General features: G+C 48.0%; 1 protein-coding gene and 1 long non-coding RNA gene across 2 annotated transcripts in view; one reads left to right on the forward strand and one right to left on the reverse strand.

The window, feature by feature from the left end:
- The window catches only part of LOC309524694 (uncharacterized protein), a 62,197-nt gene extending 48,932 nt beyond the window's left edge, over nt 1-13,265 (forward strand). Inside the window, exon 3 of the mRNA XM_082209600.1 lies at nt 9,670-13,265. Within this exon, the coding sequence (XP_082065726.1) occupies nt 9,670-11,834 (2,165 nt within the window). The 3' untranslated portion in view covers nt 11,835-13,265. The remainder of the gene's footprint in view (nt 1-9,669) is intronic.
- A 5,037-nt stretch (nt 13,266-18,302) lies between these two features.
- The window catches only part of LOC309525563, a 30,948-nt gene continuing 23,487 nt past the window's right edge, over nt 18,303-25,763 (reverse strand). Inside the window, exon 2 of the long non-coding RNA XR_014216422.1 lies at nt 18,303-18,571. This is a non-coding gene — a long non-coding RNA (uncharacterized lncRNA). The remainder of the gene's footprint in view (nt 18,572-25,763) is intronic.

Here is a 25,763-nt window from a genome sequence, read left to right on the forward strand (position 1 = left end):
TCAGCGCCTAGGGCTTGCCGATCGAAAGGTCGGCGGTTCGAATCCCCGCGGCGGGGTGCGCTCCCGCTGCTCGGTCCCAGCGCCTGCCCACCTAGCAGTTCGAAAGCACCCCCGGGGGCAAGTAGATAAATAGGTACCGCTTACCAGCGGGAAGGTAAACGGCGTTCCGTGTGCGGCTCTGGCTCGCCAGAGCAGCGTTGTCACGCTGGCCACGTGACCCGGAAGTGTCTTCGGACAGCGCTGGCCCCCGGCCAATAGATGTGAGATGGGCGCACAAACCCCAGAGTCTGTCAAGACTGGCCCGTTCGGGCAGGGGTACCTTTACCTTTACCTTTATTGTGTGAAGTGGCTGTGGATCTCCTGCTGCAGAACTGTAGGACTGTATAGAGTTGGGAGGGCCACCCAAGGGTCATCTAGCCCAGCCCCCTCACAATGTAGGAATCACAGCTAAAGAACGTCAGGCAGATGGTTCCCCAATCGCTGCTTAAAAGCCTCCAGTGGTGGAGACCCCAAACGCCTTCCGAGGTCATAGAATTGCAGTGTTGGAAGGGAACCCCAGGAGTCATCTAGTCCAGCCCCGGTGGACAGCGGGCGCAATCCATCCCGTTGCGCAAGACTAAAGATGCTGCGCAAGGCTAAAGAAAAAGCCAAAGCAATGGGCTGGAGGGATCGCACTTGCTGCCTTGTCTTCTTTAGCTGCACTGGAGAGGTTTAGCTCCTGGCTGGAGAGGTTGCGCGGCTATGGATCCCGTGCGCTGTCTTGGCTTCTTTGCTCTTTGGGGCTGGGGGGGGGGACCCGGGCTTCCCCCGAAGCCCCGAGAAGCTCTGGGAGAAGTGGACAGGCTGCATGCAGCCTGTCCGTTGCTCTTTGGGGCTGGGGGGGATAATATTTTTTTCCTTGATTTCCCCCTCTAAAAACTAGGTGCGTCCTGTGGTCCGGTGCGTCCAATAGAGCGAAAAATACGGTAGTTGTTTATTTCCTTGACATCTGACGGGAGGGTGCTCCACAAGGGCAGGCGCCACTGCCTGGTTCCCTGTAACCTCACTTCTCGACAGAAGGCCCTTGGCGCTGTACCTCAGTGTCCGGGCTGAACGATGGGGTTGGAGATGCTCCTTCAGGTATACTGGGCCAAGGCCGTTTAGGGCTTTTAAGGTCAGCTCCAACATTTTGAATTGTGCTTAGAAACATACTGGGAGCCAATGTGGGTCTTTAAAGACCAGTGTTCTGTGATCTCGGCGGCTGCTCCCAGTCACCAGTCTTTTTTGCAGTATCATTCTACAGTGGTACCCCGCAAGACGAACGCCTCGCAAGACGGAAAACCCGCTAGACGAAAGGGTTTTCCGTTTTGGAGGCGCTTCGCAAAACGAATTTCCCTATGGGCTTGCTTCGCAAGACGAAAGCCCATAGGGAAATCTCCGGGGTCCTCTTTTAAATGCTAGCGGTGGGGAGCAAAGCCTTTCCCCCCCCCCTCCGGCCTTCAGAAGAGGTACAGGAAGGCTGGCGGGGGCCGAAAGGCATTGCTCTCCAGCGCCAGCATTTTAAAAGCAGTCCGGGATAGCAGGGAAGCGCTTCCTGCTATCCCGGACGGCTTTTGAAGGCAGGAGAGTCTCCGCCAGCAGCGGCAGCGCTGCCGCTGCTGGCGGAGAGATCCGCGAAGCCTGGGCGCGCTGCGCGCAGACTTCTGCATGCCAGCAAGTCTCCGCCAGCAGCGGCAGCGCTGCCGCTGCTGGCAGAGAGATCCGCGAAGCCTGGGCGCGCTGCGCGCAGGCTTCTGCATGCCGGCAAGTCTCCGCCAGCAGCGGCAGCGCTGCCGCTGCTGGCAGAGAGATCCGCGAAGCCTGGGCGCGCTGCGCGCAGGCTTCTGCATGCCGGCAAGTCTCCGCCAGCAGCGGCAGCGCTGCCGCTGCTGGCGGAGAGATCCGCGAAGCCTGGGCCGGACAGCTTTTGAAGGCAGGCGGGGGGAGCAAAGACTTTCACCCCCGCCAGCCTTCAGAAGAGGTCCAGGACCTCTTCTGAAGGCTGGCGGGGGGCAAAAGTCTTTGTCCCCCCTGCCTGCCTTCCCAGGGGGAGAAGTCCTCCGCTGTCCGGGGCGATTTTAAAATGCCGCCCGCCAGCATTTTAAGATTGCCCCGGACAGCGGAGAAGTCCTCCGCTGTCCCAGGGTTTTTTAAAATGCTGGGGGTCTGAAGAAAAGCCCTTGTCCCCCCCCCAGCCTTCAGAGGAGGTCCGGGGACAGACTGTCCCCGGACCTGGTCTGAAGTCGGTTTCCCTAGGAACGCATTAATTGATTTCCAATGCATTCCTATGGGAAACCGTGCATCACAAGACGAAAAACTCGCAAGAAGAAAAAACTTGCGGAACGAATTAATTTCGTCTTGCGAGGCACCACTGTATACTGATGCCCTTTGTGCCAGATTTGATTCTAATGCATCCATCGCAGGTATAAATGCTTTGATTCTGAACTTGTTTCCTGGCTCAAGGTTCTCTAAAGCTTCATCTTCATCCTCACCTATATGCCTCCTTATAGATCAGCAGTTCTCAACCTGTAGGTCCCCAGATCTTGTTGGACTACAACTCCCATCATCCCTGAACTCTGGCCTTGCTAGGTAGGGGTGATGGGAGTTGTAGTTCAACAACATCTGGGCACCCACAGGTTGAGAAAGGCTGTTCTAGATCTTCTTCTGCTTTTCTTGTAATCAACATCAGGCAATTTGTCCTTTGCCTGTTCTTTAAAATGATCAAAAAGATCTCTGGAACCAAGTTCCTCCATTTTATTCGAAATGTTTGTGGCTTGATTACTTGTTTCACCCTTCTCTGTGGTATCAATATGCAGCCAATGCAATGCAGAAATTATTCCATTGTAACTGCCAAGTTCTGCACTTGTGGCCCTTGAATGAGTTTCCCATCTTGTCTTTGGCAAAAACTTTGGAACTTTTTAAAAAATAAATAAATTTGTATTCAGATTTTATAACAAATTTTAGCATAAGCAAAAAATTAATTTTTTCTGTGTATAAGACTGTGTATAGATGTTCCCCTCCCCCCCAAAAAAGATTTAAAATTGGGGCTCGTCTTATACACTGGTAGTGCTGAGGGGTGTTTTCTTAATTTGGAGTCCCTCCATGGGACGTCTTATAGACAGAAAAATACGGTACATTTTACATTCCAATGAACACCCCCCATGACTTCCCCCAACTTCCCTTTCTGGGTTATTGTTGTTAAATCCTTTAGTCGTGTCTGAATCTTTGTGACCCTATAGACCAGAGCACGCCAGGCACTCCAGTTTTCCACTGCCTCCCGCAGTTTGGTCAAACTCATGTTCCTAGCTCTGAGAGCACTGTCCAACCATCTCGTCCTCTGCATATAAGTTACCGTATTTTTCGCACCATAGGACACACTTTTTCCCTCCTAAAAAGCAAGGGAAAATGTGTGTGCGTCCTTTGGAGCGAATGCAGGCTTTTGCTGAAGCCTGGAGAGTGAGAGGGGTTGGCGCGCACCGACCCCTCTCGCTCTCCAGGCTTCAGGAAGCTATCCGTTAGCCGTGGTGTCAGTGTTTGTAAAAAGCAAAAAAAAGAAGGAAAGGGTTCTGACCTCCCTTTAGCTTCTCAGCCTCCTTGTCGGCACAAAAAAAGTCCATGGGAATATCCTTGCAGAGTTTTATTAAAAGTCTTTGTGCAAAACACGACTGAATAACTATACACACCAGCACTAACCAACCAACCAACCCAAACACCAGCCACAGCCCAAACTAACATTTCTCACTTATATATACAACTTGGTGCAGACCGCTGAGTCATGCTGACCCAGCTTTATTCGCATTAAAGAAACAGCGGCCATTTTAGCCGTGACACCCCTTCTGTTTCTTAAATGCGAAAAACCCCAACAGAAACAATACATTACAACAATACAACAATACATTATATACATAAACCCAGTTTTGTCATCAGTTCATTATGGCATGTTGCTGGCAAAGGCTTGGTAAACAAATCAGCAATATTATCTTGTGATTGACAGTACTCCAGTTTGATTACCCCATTCTGTACACAATCTCTCACATTCGCATGACGGATAGCAATATGTTTTGATGCGGATTTCATTATTTCCGAGCCCGCTAATGCAATGCACGATTGGCTATCTTCATACACTTGGATAGGCAAATCTACTTTACAATCTAGATCTTTTAGTATCTGTATAAACCACATGATTTCATTGCATGCTAGCGACAGGCTCCCATATTCTGCCTCACAGGATGAGGTCGCAACAAATCCTTGTTTCTTTGACCTCCATCCAATTATGGAATTGGCAAACATCATAACCATTCCACTTGTAGATTTTCTAGTAGCTACACAGCTTCCCCAGTCCGCATCAACAAATACTTCTAGTTTTTCATCTTGTGTACTAGATATCTTTAAACATACATTTAATGTCCCCTTTAGATATCTGATAAGCCTTTTCAAAGCACACCAATCAGCAGTACTGGGTTTAGATACACGTTGGCTCAGAACATTTGTAGCACATGCAATGTCTGGCCTTGACCACTGGCTTAAATACAACAGGGATCCTATTATTGAGTGATACAACTCAGGCTGATCAAATTCATCATCACACAGTGTCTTTGGGAAATCTGGTGTCATGGGAGTCTGAACTGGCTTGCAGTTTTCCATGCCAAACTGCTCTATTAAATGAAGAATTTTCTCTTTCTGACTCAATAGGAAGCTTCCATCAGCTTCCTGCCTTACTTCTACTCCCAAGTAATTGCTTACAGGCCCTAAGGCTTTAAGCTTAAACCTCTTTTCTAGCTGACTTGTGAGCTTCTGGATCTCATCTGTGGAACTCCCTGCCACAAACAAGTCATCAACAAAGACTAAGAACATTAGATATTTGTTGCCTGTCCCCTTGGTGTACAGGCATGGATCAGCCACACTCCTTTTAAAACCAAGTTTTACAAGGGCTTCGTTTAAACACTGGTTCCAACACCTTCCACTTTGTTTGAGACCGTAAACAGCCTTTCTCAAACGCCAGACTGCACCATTCCCCTCTTCAAACCCAGGGGGTTGTCTCATTAACACTTCATGGTCTAAATTTGCATGCAGATATGCAGCATCAACATCAAAATGGTGCACTGCTAGTTGTCTTACAGCAGCAATGGAAAGCATTAAACGAAAAGTTTCACTCTTTACCGTGGGAGAAAACACTTCATCATAACTCTCCCCTTTAATTTGAGTGAACCCTCTGGCTACTAATCTGGCTCGAAAACGTGGTTCCCCAGATGCAAGGGTTTTCCTTTTGTAAACCCACTTGCATGACACCACTCTGCCACCAGGTGGCGGCATTATGACCTCAAACACTTTGTTACGTTTAAAAGAGTCCATTTCTTCTTTCATAGCTTGTTCCCACAAAGCACGTTCCCCAGGGGGTAAGTCTAAGACTTCGTTATAACTTTGTGGTTCCACACAACTCACATTGCATACTCTCACTCCTCCTAGGGTCAAACGTTGAGGAGGTACACCCTTGTTTGAACGCTGGGAGCGCCTAGGCACAACTACTTCTTCTTCCCCCCTTATCTCTGGCTCTTCTTCCTCTTCCTCTAGAGAAGAAGTATTATCTATTGCCACATCTTTTGGGGAGATCTGTGCCTCCTCCTCATCCTGCTCCTGTGTTGCCAATGGCTGAGAAGAAGCCTCTTCTCTTACTTGCAGGGGCAGTAGGCAATCAGGGTTGGCATGGATCGCAGTCCATCTGTCCTGGTCAGCGAAGTCTGCACTTCGTGACAGAACCACGCGTCCTGGGCGTAAATTGAAACGCCACCCTTTGCCATAGGACTGATATCCCACAAACCGCAGTTTCTGCGCTCTAGCGCCCCCTTTAGTCTTCTGTGGAAAAGGGCCTATCACGTCACAATGGACAAGTTCTAAAACCTCTTTAGATACTCTGTCGCTTTTAGAAGCTACAGGCTTCCTCTTAGATTTGGCCATTTTACATACATTGCAATCTAGGAAACAGTTACAGCTATTTAGTTTTAGGTTCTTGCACACCTTTTGCATTTCTGAAAGCACACGGAAATTGGCGTGACCCAGTTTTCTGTGCAGTTGATGTACACACCCCTTATGAACTGGCAAATTATCCTGAACCACCTGGGCTGCTTTAACCGGCTTGTCCTGCATTACATATAACCCATTTTCCAACTTTGCATGGCCACATACCTGAGTTCCATTCTTTATCAGACAGCCATCCTGCGTGAACTTAACACTATACCCTGCATTAATCAAACAGCTTACAGACAGTAAACAATAGTCCAAACTGCTGACAAACAGAGTCTCTGGTAGAGTAGTGTTCAAGCACTGCAGGAAACATGTTCCCTGGCCATCAATCTTGCTTCTACGACCATCAGCAAGATAAATTGAGTCTTTTCCATCAGCTGGCTTCTCCAGGGTCTTAAAGTCCTCCCTACTATTGCAGATAATCCTGCTGCTGCCAGAGTCCAGCAACCATGTTCCTCGAGGTATCTTCCTCTCCTCCCGAGAAAATGCAGATACAAACTGAGCAGAACGCATGTTCTTCTTCCCTGAAGAGAACCCCTTCTGCTTATGTTTCTGCGTCGATAGCTGCCTCTGCTCCACGTCGTCTCCTGGAAGTCTTGCCCTGCATTGACGTTGGAGATGCCCGGGTTGGTTGCATCTATAGCATCTCCTCACCGCCATGGCCAAGTCCAAACCTTGGCGTTGCTCCATTGGCAGATTCTGCTGCTGGCCCCCTCGGCTGTAACTCCTCCGTTCTTGGAGTTCAGCCTGTCTATCTGACCTTCTTTCTGCTTCTTCGGTCAATCTTCCAACCACATACTCAAGGGTCAGATCTCGGGGACGCATACTCTCCATGCTGTTAATCACGGGCAACCAGCTTTCAGGCAAACTTGAAAGGATAATGTAGGTTTGGTCAGTCTCATCATAACGCTTACCTCTCTGTTGTAGTTGAAGAAACAGAGATTTCAGCGTTTGAAGATGAGTTGCCAAACTCTCACCTTCTTTCATAACAGTCCTGAACAGCCTTCTGGTCAGAGAAATTATAGTTCCAGCAGTTTCTCTGACATGCATTGCCCTTAATAAATTCCAGCACTCAAACGCTGTGCTGGCATTTGCTACATGCAATAACTGAGAGTTGCTCAAACACAGCATAATTTGGGCACGGGCCCTTTCATCCAGCCGTTTTTTCTCAGCAGAGTCCCGTCTCAAAACCTCAGTTTCAACACAGTCCCATAGTCCATCTCTCCTTAGCAACTGCTGCATTTTAATTGACTCAGCCAGTTGCTTTCTGAGAGAAGTTCAAAAGGGATGCCTCCCTCAATATTTACAACTTGGGAAGACTGGAAACCTGCCATCTCTGCTGGTGCTTGCTGAGCCCCTTCTGTGGGGCCTCCAGCAATCTCTCCTGACTCTCTCTTTAGAGTCCAACTAGATGGTCCTGGCTGGCACTCACCGGCTTCTAGCTGCTGCCTCCGTTGACCCTCAGGTCCCGCCTGGCTCTGCAACTGGTGTAGCCGCTCTGTGAGTCGCCTGCTGTGGTCCTCTAGCAGTTCAAACTGTTCCAGTAGCCGATGCTGAGTGCTTTCCTGATCCCCAGATCCTAGCCGCTCCAGCGTCGCTGCAGACAGTTACAGCTTGCCACCAACTGCTCCAACGCACAGCCACTGGCTCCGTACACCACCAGGACTCACCAGCTCCTTGCTGAAATGCTGTTAGTCGTTTTGCACTCTGCACATGCTCAGAAACACTGGGCCCATAACCTGCCAGTGTTTGTAAAAAGCAAAAAAAAGAAGGAAAGGGTTCTGACCTCCCTTTAGCTTCTCAGCCTCCTTGTCGGCACAAAAAGAGTCCACGGGAATATCCTTGCAGAGTTTTATTAAAAGTCTTTGTGTAAAACATGACTGAATAACTATACACACCAGCACTAACCAACCAACCAACCAACCCAAACACCAGCCACAGCCCAAACTAACATTTCTCACTTATATATACAACTTGGTGCAGACCGCTGAGTCATGCTGACCCAGCTTTATTCGCATTAAAGAAACAGCGGCCATTTTAGCCGTGACACGTGGGAGACCCAGCTCTCCCACGGCTAGCAGAGCGCTGCATTAATCCCGAAGCTTGGGGCGTGCGGAGCTCAGCACGCCCCAAGCTTCTGGGTGCCGGCAAGGTCTAGCGCTCCGCTAGCCGTGTCTAGGCTGCGGATAGCAGCCTGCTTCCCGGAGCGTCGGGCGCCCTAAAAGCAGAGCGCCCGGTGCTGCGGGAACACATCCGCAGCGTGGGGACCCTTGCAGGAGTTCCCCGCAAGGCTCCCCAAGCTGCGGATAGCAGCTGCCGCCTGGCGGGTGGGGCCCGCTGAAGCAGAGCGCCCCGCTCGCCAGGCAGACATCAGCCAGCCCCACAAGCTCGGGGGACAGCAGGGAGGCGCAGCGCCACTATCCCGCTGTTTCTCGACCTGGTTCGGTTTCCCTGACCAACTTTGGGGGGGGAAATAAAGGGATTTCCCCCCCTTTATTTCCCCCCAAAAAAACTAGGTGTGTCCTATGGTCCGGTGCGTCCAATCGTGCGAAAAATACGGTAAATAAGCAGGGAGACAATATACAGCCTTGTTGTACTCCTTTCCCAATTTTGAGCCAATCAGTAGTTCCATATCCATTTCTAACTGTTGCTTCTTGCCCCACATAGAGATTTCTCAGGAGACAGATGAGGTGGTCAGGCACTCCCATTTCAAAATATGTACACAAAACCAACAAAAAGACTCACAGGTTTATAGTGGCACCAGCTTTCCTAGTCAAGAGCCCACTTTGTCAGACTGCAGCCCACAAAAGCTTAGACCATAATATATTTATGAGCCTTTAAGGACTGCAAAAGATGAATAAACAGAAGCATAGTTAATCTATGGACTTCTATCCTACTGGAAACAGTGACGGCCAGCAACTTGGATATCTTGGGGGGAAAGGATTAGGCTGGTGTCTGTGCTCTGCCCTTGCGGTCCTAGGCAATAATGCTTCTTAATACTAGTTTCTGAAAAGCACAGGACTCTTGGGCTGAAATCTTGCTTGCTGGTTTCCCCCAGGCATCTGCTTGGCCACTGTGAGAACAGGGTGCTGGACTGGGTGGGTCTTTGCCCGATGCAGCAGGCTCTGTTTAGGTTCTAGAATCATAGAATCCTAGAGTAGGAAGAGACCACAAGGGCCATCGAGTCCAACGCCCTGCCAAGCAGGAAACACCATCAGAGCACTCCTGACATATGGTTCTAATATGTTGCAATATTTTTACACTTACATGTGGCATCAGAACATTTCAGTTTTACTTCTTACTCATAGGGGAGACTGCTATTGGAGCCTGAGATCCTTTCCTCACTTGAAAAGGAAAAAGACAGAGATGTGTCTTAAAATCCAGTTCCACTGTAGATCTCTACTACAAAATGATGGTGCTCTCTTAGGTGTGAATGGAGTGATCATGGGTTTCTCTTGCCATTATCTCACCCTCATTCCTAAAAATTTGGAACATGGAGAGGACAGTGGAGAATGGAGAGGGAGTGAAAATAAGAGAAGGTGCACATGGGAATTGATGTATGTTGAGTTCCTTTCTTGTCTTTCTTAAAAGTCTAACAGGATTCTCTCCCTCCCCCCAACTCCCAAACAGGTGAGGAAGACGATGGTCAAGATTCTACGGAGCCATCTGTGAATTCATTGGGAAGAACAAAGAAACAGTTTAAATGCAGGGAATGTGGAATGTGCTTTAGTCACTGTGGAAGAATGAGGATACACCAACAAACTCACACAGGGGAGAAACCATTTGAATGTATGGAGTGTGGATGGAGCTTCAGTCACAGTGGAGCCCTCAGAACACATCAGCGAACTCACACTGGGGAGAAACCGTTTAAATGTATTGAATGTGGAAAGAGCTTCAGTCTCAACGGAACACTTAGAATACACCAACGAACTCACACTGGGGAGAAACCATTTAAGTGTATTGAATGTGGAAAGAGCTTCAGTCAGAATGGAGCACTTAGGAGACATCAACAAATTCACATGGAGGAGAAACCATTTAAATGTATGGAGTGCGGAGAGGGGTTCAGTCACAGTGGAGCACTTACGATGCATCAACGAACTCACACTGGGGAGAAACCGTTTAAATGCATGGAGTGTGGAAAGAGCTTCTGTGAAAAAGCAACACTTAGAAAACACCAACGAACTCACACTGGGGAAAAACCATTTAAATGTATTGAATGTGGAAAGAGCTTCAGTCAGAATGGAGCACTTAGGAGACACCAACAAACTCACATGGGGGAGGAACCATTTAAATGCATTGAATGTGGAATGAGCTTCATTCGTAGTGCAGAACTTAGAATACATCAACGAACTCACAAGGGGGAGAAACCATTTAAATGTATTGAATGTGGAAAGAGCTTCAGTTATAGTGCAGAAATTAGAATACACCAACGAACTCACACTGGGGAGAAACCATTTAAATGTATTGAATGTGGAAAGAGCTTCAGTCAGAATGGAGCACTTAGGAGACATCAACAAATTCACATGGAGGAGAAACCATTTAAATGTATGGAGTGCGGAGAGGGGTACAGTCACAGTGGAGCACTTACGATGCATCAACAAACTCACACTTGGGAGAAACCATTTAAATGTATTGAGTGTGGAAAGAGCTTCAGTCGTAGTGGAGACCTTAAAACACATCAACGAACTCACACTGGGGAGAAACCATTTAAATGTATTGAATGTGGAAAGAGCTTCAGTCTCAACGGAACACTTAGAATACACCAACGAACTCACACTGGGGAGAAACCGTTTAAATGCATGGAGTGTGGAAAGAGCTTCTGTGAAAAAGCAACACTTAGAAAACACCAACGAACTCACACTGGGGAGAAACCATTTAAATGTATTGAATGTGGAAAGAGCTTCAGTCAGAATGGAGCACTTAGGAGACATCAACAAACTCACATGGGGGAGGAACCATTTAAATGCATTGAATGTGGAATGAGCTTCATTCGTAGTGCAGAACTTAGAATACATCAACGAACTCACAAGGGGGAGAAACCATTTAAATGTATTGAATGTGGAAAGAGCTTCAGTTATAGTGCAGAAATTAGAATACATCAACGAACTCATACGGCAGAGAAACCATTTAAATGCTTTGAATGTGGAAAGAGCTTCAATCAAAGTGGAAACCTTAGAAGACATCAACGAACTCACATGGGGGAGAAACCATTTAAATGCATTGAATGTGGAAAGAGCTGCAGTCGTGGTGAAGACCTTAGAATACATCAACGAATTCATACGGGAGAGAAACCCTTTAAATGTATTGAATGCGGAAAGAGTTTCAGTCGTAGTGGCAATCTTAGAACACATCACCGAACTCACACGGGGGAGAAACCATTCAAATGCATTGAATGTGGAAAGAGCTTCAGTAGTAGTGGATACCTTAGAATACATCAACGAACTCACACGGGGGAGAAACCATTCAAATGCATTGAATGTGGAAAGAGCTTCAGTAGTAGTGGATACCTTAGAATACATCAACGAACTCACACGGGGGAGAAACCATTTGAATGCATGGAGTGCGGAAAGAGCTTCAGTAGTAGTGGATACCTTAGAATACATCAACAAACTCATACAGGGCAGAAACCATTTAAATGTATGGAGTGTGGAAAGAGCTTCAGACAGTGTGGAGAGCTTAATATTCATGAGCGAATTTACACAGGTGAAAAGCCATATCAATGTATGCAGTGTTCCACTCAAGGTTCATTCTTTACTTCACATCAAGAAACTCATAAAGGCCGAAATCAATTTTAAATGCATGGAATCTGTGTGATGTTCTGGTGTTGGTATTTAAATTTGTATACACGTATATATGTATTAAAGTAATGAAGGTCACATATACTAAATGTAGAAAAGAAGTTGCAAGTTGTTGCTAGATAAACGGGGAGAGTGTGAATCTGGAATGCTCAAGCTGTGTGATGAATCTGTTGAGTTTTGACCTCCGCCCTTCAATGCCAAAATGATGGGCTGCCCTTGTCTTGTGGATCAGCATCTGTCGGCTTCAGGGAAATGGGATACCTCAGATGTTGGGAAACAATGCCCATAAGCCTCAGCCCATATGGCCAAGAATGATTGGAGTTGTAGTTCAAAAGCTCAAGGGTGGAAAATCTCACATGTCTTACAACTTTTCATTATGAATAATTATAGGTAAAACTTTTGTTGATACAGAGCTCATTTTTAGCTTCTAGGAGCAGCTGTTCACTTCTGCTTTATAAACAAACCCAGATATATTGACACACTTTACATTAAAACCAAATTAAGGCAAAGATCAACCATTTCTTCTGCAAGCTGTTCCCATCCAGTATTTCCCAGCTTCTGCCTTCTGAACTATGTTCCTCTGCAAACCACTGTTCCAAATCTATACAGTCCTCCTGCTCCTGGGAAGATTCAGAGGGAGGCTCCCACGAATGCGCCTCAGTGCAGCTCTCCTCAGCTGGGTCCCTGGTTAGGTCTTGGTTTAGGGGAGAAAGCATGGGCCTGGCCCTAGGGTGGGTGTGAGCGGAAAAGGGAAGAGAAGTACAGTGGTACCTCGGGTTACATACGTCTCAGGTTACAGACTCCGCTAACCCAGAAATAGTACCTCAGGTTAAGAACTTTACTTCAGGATGAGAACATGCGGCGCAGCAGCAGTGGGAGGCCCATTAGCTAAAGTGGTGTTTCAGGTTAAGAACAGTTTCAGTTTAAGAATGGACCTCTGGAATGAATTAAGTACTTAACCCGAGGTACCACTGTAGAGGGGATGCTTCTTTTTCCTTTCAAGGCTAGTTCTTGTTTCTCCTGAGTGCGCGCCTGTAATTAGCGAGCGTGCTTTTAACTGGAGTGCATCCCTTTGTCTTGGAGTGCAAGATGATTCAGGAGGCCTGTGGCGTTTGCCTCCTAGGATGGGTCATAAGGAAAGGGTTAAAATGGGTGTGATGTGATTGGGCAGTGAGAATGCAAGGGGGGAGTAAAAGTTAGAGTGGGAGGTTTTGAAAGTCAGTTGAGGTTTGGGAATTGGAGAAGGAAGAGGGAGGAATAGGCAGTGGGTTGGCTGAGTTGTATTGTGAGAGAGTGAGAGGAATTGTTAGGTTGAGTCAGATACATAGTTGGAATAATCAGTTTGGAGTTGTTAGGAACTAAGATTAAGAAACTGACAAGAGAAAAATAAACTGAAACCATACGCTTGTTCCTGCATTTAAAAATAAACTTGATTATTTGTTAATGTTAACAACTGTCTGGACTCCGTGTGTCTCCGACAGAAGCGGGGTGGTGGCAGCGAAGAAAGCAATCACGGTGGTGGCACAGGGTCATAGAATCATAGAATCATAGAGTTGGAAGAGACCACAAGGGCCATCGAGTCCAACCCCCTGCCAAGCAGGAAACACCATCAGAGCACTCCTGACATATGGTTGTCAAGCCTCTGCTTAAAGACCTCCAAAGTAGGAGACTCCACCACACTTCTTGGCACACTTCCTTTGTCTAGGAGTGCAAGATGATTCAGAAGGCCTTAGAGCGAAGCGCGTGTATCGCATATGTTAAGTTGATTGCAGCCTTTTTAAAAATTAATATTCTTTATTGATTAAAAAATTTGCATTATACAAACATTAAGTACAATCTCTTAACAGGTAGAAAAATAATAATAATAGAAAATAGAATATTTATAAAGAAAGAAAAAAATTAAGAATTAACAAAGATAAGAAACCAAGAAATAATAGGAAGAAAAAAAGACAAAGTTATTTACATAGTAAAACTATTCAACAACACAATCCTTCCCATCCTTCTCATTATACTGTTTCATATAACATTCTTTTTTACACAGGCTTACATTATATAATACCATTTCTTTCTGCTTTGTATATATTCTTTTGATCTTTTTCTTTACAAATATCATTCAATTTCTGCTCATATGGAGTGATTTGTGCAATAAAGTTTTACATAATTCTTAAATATTATCTATTCTCTAGTTGTTTTTTATTTCAATATTCCTCTAACTGATCTTGTCAGTTTTGCTAATTGCAGTTATCATGAGTATCTGCCGATCTGTAATCTCTGGGAGTGTTTCATTTTTCCAGCTCCTTGCTATAAAGGTTCTAGCTGCTGTTATACTATACATAAACAATGATCTCATAACTTTTTAAATTTCTGATGGTAATCTACCAAGTAGGAAAATCTTTGGCGTTTTGTTTTTTTAAAAGTAATTTTAAATAGTTTCTTAAACTCGTTATAAATACAGTGGTACCTCGCAAGACGAATGCCTCTCAAGATGAAAAACGCGCAAGACGAAAGAGTTTTCCGTTTTTTGAGTCGTTCCGCAAGACGAATTTCCCTATGGGCTTGCTTCGCAAGACGAAACTTCTTGCGAGTTTGTTTCCTTTTTCTTAAAGCCGCTAAGCCGTTAATATCCGCTAAGCCGCTAATAGCCGTGCTTTGCAAGACGAGAAAACCGCAAGACGAAGAGACTCGCGGAACGGATTAATTTCGTCTTGCGAGGCACCACTGTATCATTCCAGTATTTGCCAATGGCTACACCGGTCCACCACGTATGACCCCTCCTCTTTTTTACATCTCCCACAGGTTGATGTTTTCCCTTTATACATTTTAGCAAGCTTTTTTGGGGTAAGATGCCATCTATATACCACTCCCTGCAAAGCCTTTCCCATCTGGCCTACGGGGCGGGGCGCAGACTCACCCAGCCCTACTATGTTAAATATGTATTCTGTAGTTGACCTTTGTAATGTGTTTTGAAATCTTTAAGATAATAGTTCAGTTTTCTGTTACGTTGCTTTGACCGTATACTCTATATTTCACATTTTTCACATTGTTTTATTTACCGTATTTTTCTCTCTATAACACGCACCCGACCATAACACGCACGTAGTTTTTAGAGGAGGAAAACAAGAAAAAAATATTCTAAACGGAACAGTGGATGTATGATTTTTGTGGTTCATGCTGTGGCCACAGACATGTGATCTGATGGTGAGTTTGGGGTAGCCCAATGCAAACATCCTGAGGATGCATGTGGAGCTGTGCTTTGTAACCACGTTTTAAGTGGGGAGGGAAGGAAAGCACTCAAGGGACAAGGAGCACGTGTGGAGTGTGTGGAGAAGGATGCTGCTAATAATGCAGAAGAGGGGTACAAGGGGAGAAGGCTCCTCTCCTCTCCCGCTTTTCTCCTTTAAAGCAAGCAGGCTCTGCTTCTCTCCCTCCTCCCTGGCTCATCCCCCCGGCTTAGCGAGCTGAAAATCTTTCCTGCTATTTAGCGGCTGAGTGTTGAGGAGAGAGGGACAAAGAGCGTGCTTGCTTTAAAGGAGCCAACCGGACACTTGTGTAAGCGGCTCCTCTCCACTCCCGCTTTGCTCCTTTAAAGAAGCAGGCTCTCTGTCTCTCCTCCCCACTCAGCGGCTCTTCTCCCGCTTTGCTGTTTCAAAGCAAGCCACGGAGGAGGGAAGCATTTGCTCCGTAACACGCACAGACATTTCCCTTTACTTTCTAGGAGGGAAAAAATGTGTGTTATGGAGCGAAAACTACGGTATGTTTTATTGATTTAGTATGCTGTAAATCGCTTTGAGGTTTTTCTTAAAATTATAAAGTGGTATAGAAATTAAATTAAAAAAGTATAGAGCAGGGATATCCAACATGGGGTTGCTCAGATGTTGGGCAACAACTCCCATAAGCCTCAGCCCAGATGGTCAAGATTGATGAGAGGTGTAGTTCAAAAGCTCAAGGGTGGAAAATCTCACGTCTCTTACAACTTTTCATTACGAATAATTATAGGTTAAACTTTTGTTGATACAGAGCTCACTTTTAGGGAGCAGCTCGTCACCTCTGCCTTATAAACAAACCCATATCTATTGACACAATTTACTTTAAAAGCAGATTTCAGAACAGAGATAAACATTTTTTTTTTAAAAAGACCTTTTTAACTTTACAAAACATTGTGTTCTCGATCCATGATCTGTTTTTTATATGTATAAAAATGTTTATTTATTGGCCCACCTCCCATCACTGTGGGGAGAGCCTAGGGCAAGGGATAGGAATGCAGGGTCGGCCGGACATCCATCAGTTCTCTGGCTCTGACAGCAGCCATCCAGGCATTTCTGCAAAACCACCCTCTCTTTATGAGGAAATCCCGTATACAAATAGCCAATTCAATTTCCTAGCTGCCAGTCTTTATGTGGCCAAAATGGAACCCTTCTTCCAAGAAAGATAGCCAAAGCCACGCAAGGAGAACTGCACATGGTCAGTGGATACCGAAAACTGGCTGTGGGGGTGGGGGCGCTGGTGGACAGCAGGCATGGAAAACTGGAGAGGAATGGATAGCAATGGAGTGTGCTGGAAAAGAGCAATGTTTTGGATCACAAGCCCTCAGTGCCTCAGCATTTTCTTCCATGTCTTTACTAGACAGGCTGCTCTGGTGCACTGGAGATAGAGAGAGTACCTTGCCTTCAACTTCTTCTCAATGGCAGCATCCACCTCCCATCATCCACAGCCATAGATGACGATTGCTGAGCCTGATGGGGGTTGTAATTCAGCAACATCTGGAGGGCCAGAGGTTCCCACACTTACTTGCAGGCTCCGAACTAAGACCGAGATCATCAGAGTTGGGTCCTTGTTGACTAAGAGCGCCGGGGATTATGGGAGTTCTAGTCCAACAACATCTAGGGACCCAAGATTGAATGATGCTGGCTTGTAGGACATATTGCTGCCTAGGCTAAGCAGTCCTGGGTCTTGGGAGGAGGCCACACGTATACCACCTTGAGTTTCGTGATGGAAGAAGGGAAGGATATGGCAGCAGAAAAGTAGAATGTTTCTTAAATAAATCAAGGCCCATGGTTGCTTTTTGCTAAGCCCTGCTATATAGGCCTGCAGGACTCAGTCTCATGTTGGATTTTGGGCAGGGGGAAGTGTGTTGCCAGGATACTTTTTTCATCCTGCTTGCATTCTTTCTGTATAAAGAATGTAAATAATTTTAACTGATTTTAATAGCGTTCTGATACTGCTTTTAACTGCCGAGGGTGGGGCCTTATAGTGAAGGGTGGCAACAAAGTAATAATCTGAATGCAGTGCTCTGCATTGGGATACAAAAGGAGCAACCTAGAATGAGTTTCGTTTGCCTAACTGGGCTCCCAAAATTGTTTCCTATGGTAATGACACACGGCATGAGCCTCACAGAAGTGAGTGAAGAGCAAAATGAAAGCTATTCAGTTAGCTAACCTTGACCGTGGCAGAAATGCATTTTCCCACCTTCCCTTGAAACAGCCTTGCCCTACAATGCTGTGTCAGAAGCTGTCCATGGCAACGATCCCAGATCTCTGAAGGCAGGCAGTGGGGACGAGTGCTGTGTTGCCCTGTGAGGAACACGAAACGGCACTGGAGGCTGCCATTGTCAGCTCCATTGTGTTCACTGTCACCCCTGATTGCTTGCCTTCTCCACATCCACACCATATTTAAATCACTCTAGTACCACTTCAGTCAGTCATGGATTCCCCCAAAGCATTCTGGGAGCTGTAGTGAGTACGGCTGGCTGCTGCTGTTGCTGCTGCTTGTCACTGTTTCTGTATGTCTGTGAGGAGAATACAGGACACTGCAAAAGACACAAGGTGCCATAAGCTAGACAGAGAGTGATCCCTCCCTATACATGTAAATAGAGAGACTTCTGTTCAGGAGATTTCTGTATAAAGAACTCTTTATATAGGGGAAATGGGGACTAAGTGAGGTTGGAGTGGAACCATGTTTGCATGAATATGACAATGTAAAATATGTTCTCCATTTAAATTTTTATTAAAATAATTCGTTCAGTTACCCAGAAGAGTCATTAGGCTTTTTTTGCTGTAAGCTACTTCATACATTGTAAGAAGGGGGTCAGGAAACCCTTGATCCCGCTCCTTAAAATACTGAATGGACTCCTAAATAAATATGCATAGGCCCAGACTGCACTGCAGCCCACATCTCAGAATAACAGATAGGCACCATACTGAGATTTCTGTAACTGCTCCATACAGGGCATGTTAAAAGGTGATAGTAAATCTGCTGCATACATGTTATCTATGTGCTTTGTGGAGTATGTTTGGGGGCTTAGAGGAAATTTCCTCAACTACGTCTTATTTACCTACCACATACTGTCTGCCTCTTAGGTGCAAAAAAAGTGGCAGCCCTAATTCCTAGACTGGCCCTTTGCAGGATCACATTCCATGGCTTTCCAATGAAGCTGCATTGAAGAATGTTAATGGATGAGAGAGGCTGTTGTTTTTAAAAATGTTTTTATTAAATTCTTGGGTACACCCAGAGTCCCTGTTTTCAAGTCACAGAATCCTTCAAACAAATCAGTCCTATTCAGAGTGAGACAGTACTGTTCTAGGCAGTATGGAGTTGGGAGGGGGAAGAAAAGTGGGGAGAGAGAGGGAAGGAAAGCGAGAAAGAAATAAACATTTCATTCATTTCTATAGTATGTGAGCTTTTGTGTCAGCGTCAGGTAAACAGGTATTTTATTTTTATTGGCAGTGGGAGAGACCCTGAGGGCTCAGGAGGTGGCTAGTTGCAGGATATTCGTCAAAGCAATGCCCAATCTCTGTGTTGTTTCAGAGTGACCCCAATGGCTGTTCACACATGCGAGGGAGCCATTGCCTGCTGCAGTCAACATGTGGCAACCGTGTGTGTCTAAAATCCCAGGAGGCAGAGACCCAAATCTGGACCGTGACAAGGGGATGGCAGATCTCTAGCTAGGGATTGACCTGTGGGAATGTTTAGAAAGGCAGGAGAGGATATATTATTTGATGATATCCTTACTAACTTGCGTTAAAAAGTTCTATATCTTAGCAAAGTTCAAACATTCTCCTTTTCAAATTTGCACAGCAGTAAGCTTGTTGCAGGCTCGTCTGAGCCTCACTATTTAAGATTCCTGATAAGATCCCTTGTTATCCCTCTTTAGAAGTGTAGACAGGACAGTCTTACTAAAATCAATATAAAAGTAGTTTATTCATTTTCATTCAGTTCACAATTAGATTCCTGAAGGCAGGCTTAAGTTACAAAAGTATATATCTATATCTATACATAATCTATAATATAAGGGAGTTAGTCCCAAGTGACTGCGACTGAGCAGTCACTTCTCCTAACACATAGAAAAAAACAAAATGGAGAAGAAAGAATGAAGCACATGGAGGAGGTGTGCTCCACCACCCAGAATAGGCCACACCTATTTCAAGTCACATGTAGAGGAAGCGCTTTTCCCATCTCAGGAGGAAAGAGGAAGTTTTCTCCTGGGTGGCACAAAGCATCCCCTAGCATGTCCACTCTAGGAATGTTGTACCTGACTGCTATGATTTCATATCCCACAGACCCAAGCTCCTCCTGCCCACTGACCAGTAAATGTCCCCCACAAAAAAAGCCCACCCTGAGATTCCTTCTCCTTTCGCTCTCCAATTTTACAAAGGCAAACTCCTATTATGCAAAAAATTGCTTAATAAAAAATTGTGGTGGTTCCCTCATTGTGAATAAGTGAGGTTCATAGACCACAGAATGATAGAGTTGGAAGGGACCAAGAGGGTCTTCTAGCCGCACCCCCTGCAATGCAGGAACCCACAACCCCCAATGCTCTACCAACTGAGTTATCCCAGGACTCGGATCAAATTCAGCCGATAGGATTGCAATGAATCGGGAGCAAAGCTTTTCTATGAATATATTACCTCAAGTTATTCTGATGCTTCCAAATGCATTGGTGCAAATAAATTTTCAGATTGAACAAGTAGTATAATTACTATTGGTTGGCGGCTAACAGATTGAGGTTGAATCCTGACAAGAAAGAAGTACTGTTTTTGGGGGACAGGGAGCGGGTTGGTGTGGGGGATTCTCTGGTCTTGAATGGGGTAACTGTGCTCCTGAAGGACCAGGTGCGCAGCCTGGGAGTCACAGCTGTCCATGGAGGCGCAGGTTAACTGTGTCCAGGGCAGCTGTCTACCAGCTCCACCTGGTACGCAGGCTAAGACCCTACCTGCCCGCGAACTGTCTCACCAGAGTGGTGCATGCTCTAGTTATCTCACGCTTGGACTACTGCAACGCGCTCTACGTGGCGCTACCTTTGAAGGTGAACCGGAAACTGCAATTAATCCAGAATGCGGCAGCTAGACTGGTGACTGGGAGTGGCCGCCGGGACCACATAACACCGGTTCTGAGAGATCTGCATTGGCTCCCAGTAGGTTTCCGAGCACGATTCAAAGTGTTGGTGCTGACCTTTAAAGCCCTAAACGGCCTCGGTCCTTGTTATGTACTGAGTTCAATAGGATCCAAACTGCAGCAGGCTCATTGGTCCTAGAACAATAGGATCCAAAAGGCAGCAGTCTGATTGGTCCTAGAACAATAGGATTCAGAAGGCAGCAGTCTGATTGGTCCTAGAACAATGCAGCAGTATGATTGGTTGGCAGGAACCACCCAATCCTGCTCCAGATAGAAGTGAACCCACAACCTGATTGGCTTACAGTAGAATTCCGGAATTGGCCAATCATGGGCAGCCTATTGTGTAAATAATGTATATAAAGCAGATACTGTGAGGGGACTTTCATTCATTCCTCCTCACCACTACGAGCTGAATAAAGAGCATGAAATCACTTTGCGACTCTGAGTATATTTCACTGGCGACGAGGATGGGATCCCGCTGAGCTGACTGCCACACACAGCACCGCAGCACCGCCACCTGCCGCACCGCTGCCTCGCACCGTGTATCCAGGCTTCAGCTCCGGGACACAAGGAACTCAGAATGGCAGCCAACAGCAGGTTCTCGCCATTCAACCCAGCATCTGGAGACTGGGAACCATACGCCTCCCGTTTCACCTTCCTCCTAGAAGCCAAAGGGGTCACCGACGAAGAAGACGCCAAGAAGAGGGCGATATTCTGCGGAGAGGAGACATTTGAAATCGCCCGGGCTCTCCTTGCGCCTGAAGACGTCGCTACTGTTCCATACAAAACAATAATGGAACAGCTGAAGGGGCACTTTTCGCCGCAGCCCTCAGTGGTGGCTCGTCGAAATGCCTTCTACGCAAAGCGGCAAGCCCCTGGGGAAACCATAACTGGGTTTGTGACCTCTCTCCACCAAGCCGCCCGGTTCTGCAACTTCTCAGAGCTGGAGAACATGCTTTGTGACCGCCTCGTCAGTGGCCTGAAGGATGCGAAGCTGCAACGACGCCTCTACGCTAAGAAGGACCTAATGTTCCAGGTCGCTCTGGAGGAGGCCCTGGCAACGGAAGCTGCTGAGAGGTCGACGCAAGAGGTACGGCCGAGCCTGCCATCCCAACCGAGGGTCCACCATGAAGACCTCACCGACGACTCAGGATCCGACAGGGAGGAGGTGCACCAAGTACAGCAGCGCACTCAAGCAGCGCACAGACCACAGCTGCCTCAACGAGAAGGAAGGAACTGCGCAAGCTGCGGGGAGAGTCACGAGAGGAGGACCTGCCGTTTCCGCAACGCAGAGTGCAGGCAGTGCAGAAAATCGGGACACATCGCCCGGGTGTGTCGGGCTCGGCCCACCCGACGCCAGGCAGCAGATGACCAATCCAAGAGCCCCAGGTCCCGGGGCCCAATGCACCAAGGCAACTCGACGGAGCTCACGGACTTCCAGGTATACCAGTTGCCCCACCCCAACGTAGAGAAAATTTATAGAGAGGTACAGATAGAGGGGGCCCCTTGCCGCATGGAGCTTGACACGGGTTCAACTCTATCCATAATCTCGGCAAGGACCTTAAGGAAACTGTGTCCTACTGGGGGTCCCAAACTCAGGCCGGCCCCATTCACCCTACAGGACTTCCAGAAACGTAAGGTCCCCACAATGGGGGTGGGGACCTTCAGGGTGCAATACCGAGGGCGGACACGGCAACTGGACTTGCTTGTGGTCAAGGGCTCCTACATTAGTTTACTGGGATTGGCATGGTTTGGACCACTGGGGCTAGCCATCACCGGGGTGAACCACACTAGCTTACAAGTGGACGTGGACGCCATCTGCAAGGAATTTCCAGGGGTTTTCGATGGGAAATTGGGACAGTATACGGGGCCCCCCATTGCGCTACAGCTTGACCCCACAGTACGACCGGTCAGGCTCAAGGCCCGCCGGGTCCCGTTCGCCTTGAAACCCCGTATAGACGAGGAATTGGACTGACTTGTGGAGCAAGGAGTGCTGGAGCCGGTGCCTAATGCCCCCTGGGAAACCCCAATCGTCACACCCGTCAAGCCTAATGGTTCAGTCCGCATCTGCGCAGACTACAAATGTACCATAAACAAGGCCCTCACGGCCCACGCATACCCAGTGCCAGTGGTCAGCCATGTCCTTGCCACCCTGGCTGGGTCGAAAATTTTTGGCAAGCTGGACTTGGCCCAAGCATATAAACAGCTGCCAGTAGATGAGTCCACAGCACAGGCACAGACGATTGTGATGCACAGAGGAGCGTTCAGGATAAAGCGGCTGCAATTCGGTGTCAGTGTGGCACCAGGCATATTCCAGAATCTAATGGACTCGCTCCTTAAAGGGATTCCTGGCGTCACCTCCTTCTTCGATGATGTGTTGATTGCCGGGCCCACACCAGAGGAGTTTGAGGACCGCCTCCGCACCGTTCTGCACCGTTTCCAGACGGCGGGTCTCAAGGTAAAGCGGGGAAAATGTCTACTAGGAGTGGACTTTCTGGGATTTATGGTGGACGCAGAAGGGGTCCACCCGACTGGGGACAAGGTACGGGCCATTTGTGATGCCCCAGCGCCCAAGAGCAAGACTGAACTTCAGGCCTTCTTGGGACTATTGAACTTTTACCATTCCTTCCTTCCCCACAAGGTGGCGGTAGCGGAGCCCCTACACAGACTCCTGGACAAGCGGGCCCCTTGGGTGTGGGGCCAGCGCCAGGAGGCCGCATTCCAGGCAGTCAAGGACTTGCTTGTCTCAAACTCAGTCTTGGCACACTTTGACGAGAGGCTGCCGGTGGTGCTAGCATGCGACGCCTCACCCTATGGCATTGGCGCTGTCCTGGGGCACCAACTCCCGGATGGAAGAGAGGTACCGGTGGCGTACTTTTCCCAGACACTCAACGCAACCGAGCGGAACTACTCGCAAATCGACAAGGAGGGTCTGGCAATCGTGAAGGGAGTAAAAAAATTCCATGATTTCTTGTACGGGCGGCCCTTCACCGTGGTGACTGACCACAAGCTGTTGCTGGGCTTGTTCGCCCCCGAAAAGCAGACCCCCAAGTGCTGTCTCCTCGCGTCCTCAGGTGGTCAATTTTCCTTGCCAGCTACCAGTATGCACTGATTCACCGACCTGGGAAGGCGATGGGCCATGCGGACGCCCTCAGCAGGCTACCACTACCGGAAACAGGCCCTGACCCAGCACCTGCACAAGAGGTTATGAGCCTGGAGCTGCTTCCCGACCGCCCCATTCAGGCACAAGAAGTTGCACACCATTCCAAGAAAGATAGGGTCATCTCCCGGGTCCTGGACTGGGTGTGGAGGGGATGGCCCAGCAGCAGCCCCGGGCCAGAATTCGCCGGCTACACAACCCGCAAACATGAACTGTCGGCCCACAAGGGGTGCCTGTTATGGGGAAGCAGAGTCGTTGTTCCCCAGCCCCTCCGCAAAAGGGTCCTCACAGCCCTACACGAGACACACCCAGGGGTAGTAAGAATGAAGGCCCTGGCCAGGAGTTATGTGTGGTGGCCGGGGATCGATGGAGAGATAGAGGCCTGGGTCAAACACTGCCAGGCCTGCCAAGAATCCTGCCCAGATCCCCCAAGGGCCCCAGTCCAGTCCTGGGAGTCCGCCCGAGCACCATGGTCACGCCTGCATGTGGATTTCGCTGGCCCCTTCCAGGGGAAAACATTCTTCATAGTGGTGGACTCCTACACCAAATGGCTGGAAGTCGCACTGGTACCGTCCACTTCCACGTCCGCAGCCATCCGGGTACTACGCAGGCTGATTGCAACCCACGGGCTCCCTGACACTCTTGTCTCAGACAATGGGACTGCATTTATGTCAGGAGAATTCCAAACCTTCACAGCGCAGAACGCCATCCGCCACATCCATTCGGCGCCGTTCCACCCTGCCACCAATGGCCAAGCAGAACGCATGGTGCGGACTACCAAGGAAACCCTTCGCCGCATGACGCAAGGGGACTGGGAGTACCACCTTGCCACATTCCTTCTAGCACAGCACAGCACCCCCAGCTCAACGACTGGCCGGAGCCCCGCTGAACTACTAATGGGTCGGCGCCTTGCAATCAGATTGGACCGCCTTCACCCCGATAGAGCTCAGGATGAGGTAGTGGTGGGGGAAGGCAGGATCCCCCGGACCTTCGAGGCCCAGGACCCAGTGTACGCAAAGAATTTTGGGGCAGGCCCAGCATGGGTACCCGCCACAGTCACCAGGGTCACTGGCCCCGTGTCGTACGAGGTGCTAACGGATGGGGGGCAATGCTGGCGCCGCCACTGCGACCAGATACGGTGACCATTCCCGGGAGAAAACCAGGAGGAGGACAGGTCAGAGGAGTCCCAAGGGAACAGCGGGGCAGTGAGGCCCATAGAGCAGGAGGGGCCAGCAGGAGAGGCAGAATCAGTAAATACAGAGAGGACCCATGAGGCCGAAAGGACACCGGAACCAGAACCACGACTGAGCGAGCCGGTTGCACCAGACCAAACAGCCCCATCACAGCCAGCATCCTTGGAACACGAGCCAGAACCTGGAGCCCGGACCAGGGAACACCCCAGGCCGCAACGCACACGTAGGTCGCCGGCGTACCTCGAGGATTATGAATGCAACCTCCCGGGCAGGACTGGAACTTAGAGGGGAGGGGTGTTATGTACTGAGTTCAATAGGATCCAAACTGCAGCAGGCTGATTGGTCCTACAACAATAGGATCCAAAAGGCAGCAGTCTGATTGGTCCTAGAACAATAGGATTCAGAATGCAGCAGTCTGATTGGTCCTAGAACAATGCAGCAGTATGATTGGTTGGCAGGAACCACCCAATCCTGCTCCAGATAGAAGTAAATCCACAACCTGATTGGCTTACAGTAGAATTCCGGAATTAGCCAATCATAGGCAGCCTATTGTGTAAATAATGTATATAAAGCAGATACTGTGAGGGGACTTTCATTCATTCCTCCTCACCACTATGAGCTGAATAAAGAGCATGAAATCACTTTGCGACTCTGAGTATATTTCAGTGCTGTATACCTGAAGGAGCATCTCCACCCCCATCGTTCAGCCTGGACACTGAGATCCAGCGCCGAGGGCCTTCTGGCGGTTCCCTCATTGCGAGAAGTGAGGCTACAGGCAACCAGACAGAGGGCCTTCTCGGTAGTGGCGCCCGCCCTGTGGAACGCCCTCCCATCAGATGTCAAAGAGATAAATAATTACTTGACATTCAGAAGACATCTTAAGGCAGCCCTGTTCAGGGAAGTTTTTAATATGTAATGCTGTACCATTTTTTAACACTGATTGGGAGCTGCCCAGAGTGGCTGGGGAAGCTCAGCCAGATGGGCGGGGTATAAATAATTTATTATTATTGTTGTTGTTGTTTCTGCTCCTTTGACAGAATCCGACAAATTTAGGACAGATGCTCTATATCAACTCAATGACAAGGAACCAGGCAGCGGGCCTTCTTGGTAGTGGTACCCACTCTGGAATGCTCTCCCGTCAGATGTCCAAGAAATAAGCATCTATCTGACTTTTATAAGACA

This window comes from Podarcis vaucheri (genome assembly GCF_965113315.1).
Source record: "Podarcis vaucheri genome assembly, chromosome: 2".
Lineage (NCBI taxonomy): Eukaryota > Metazoa > Chordata > Lepidosauria > Squamata > Lacertidae > Podarcis > Podarcis vaucheri.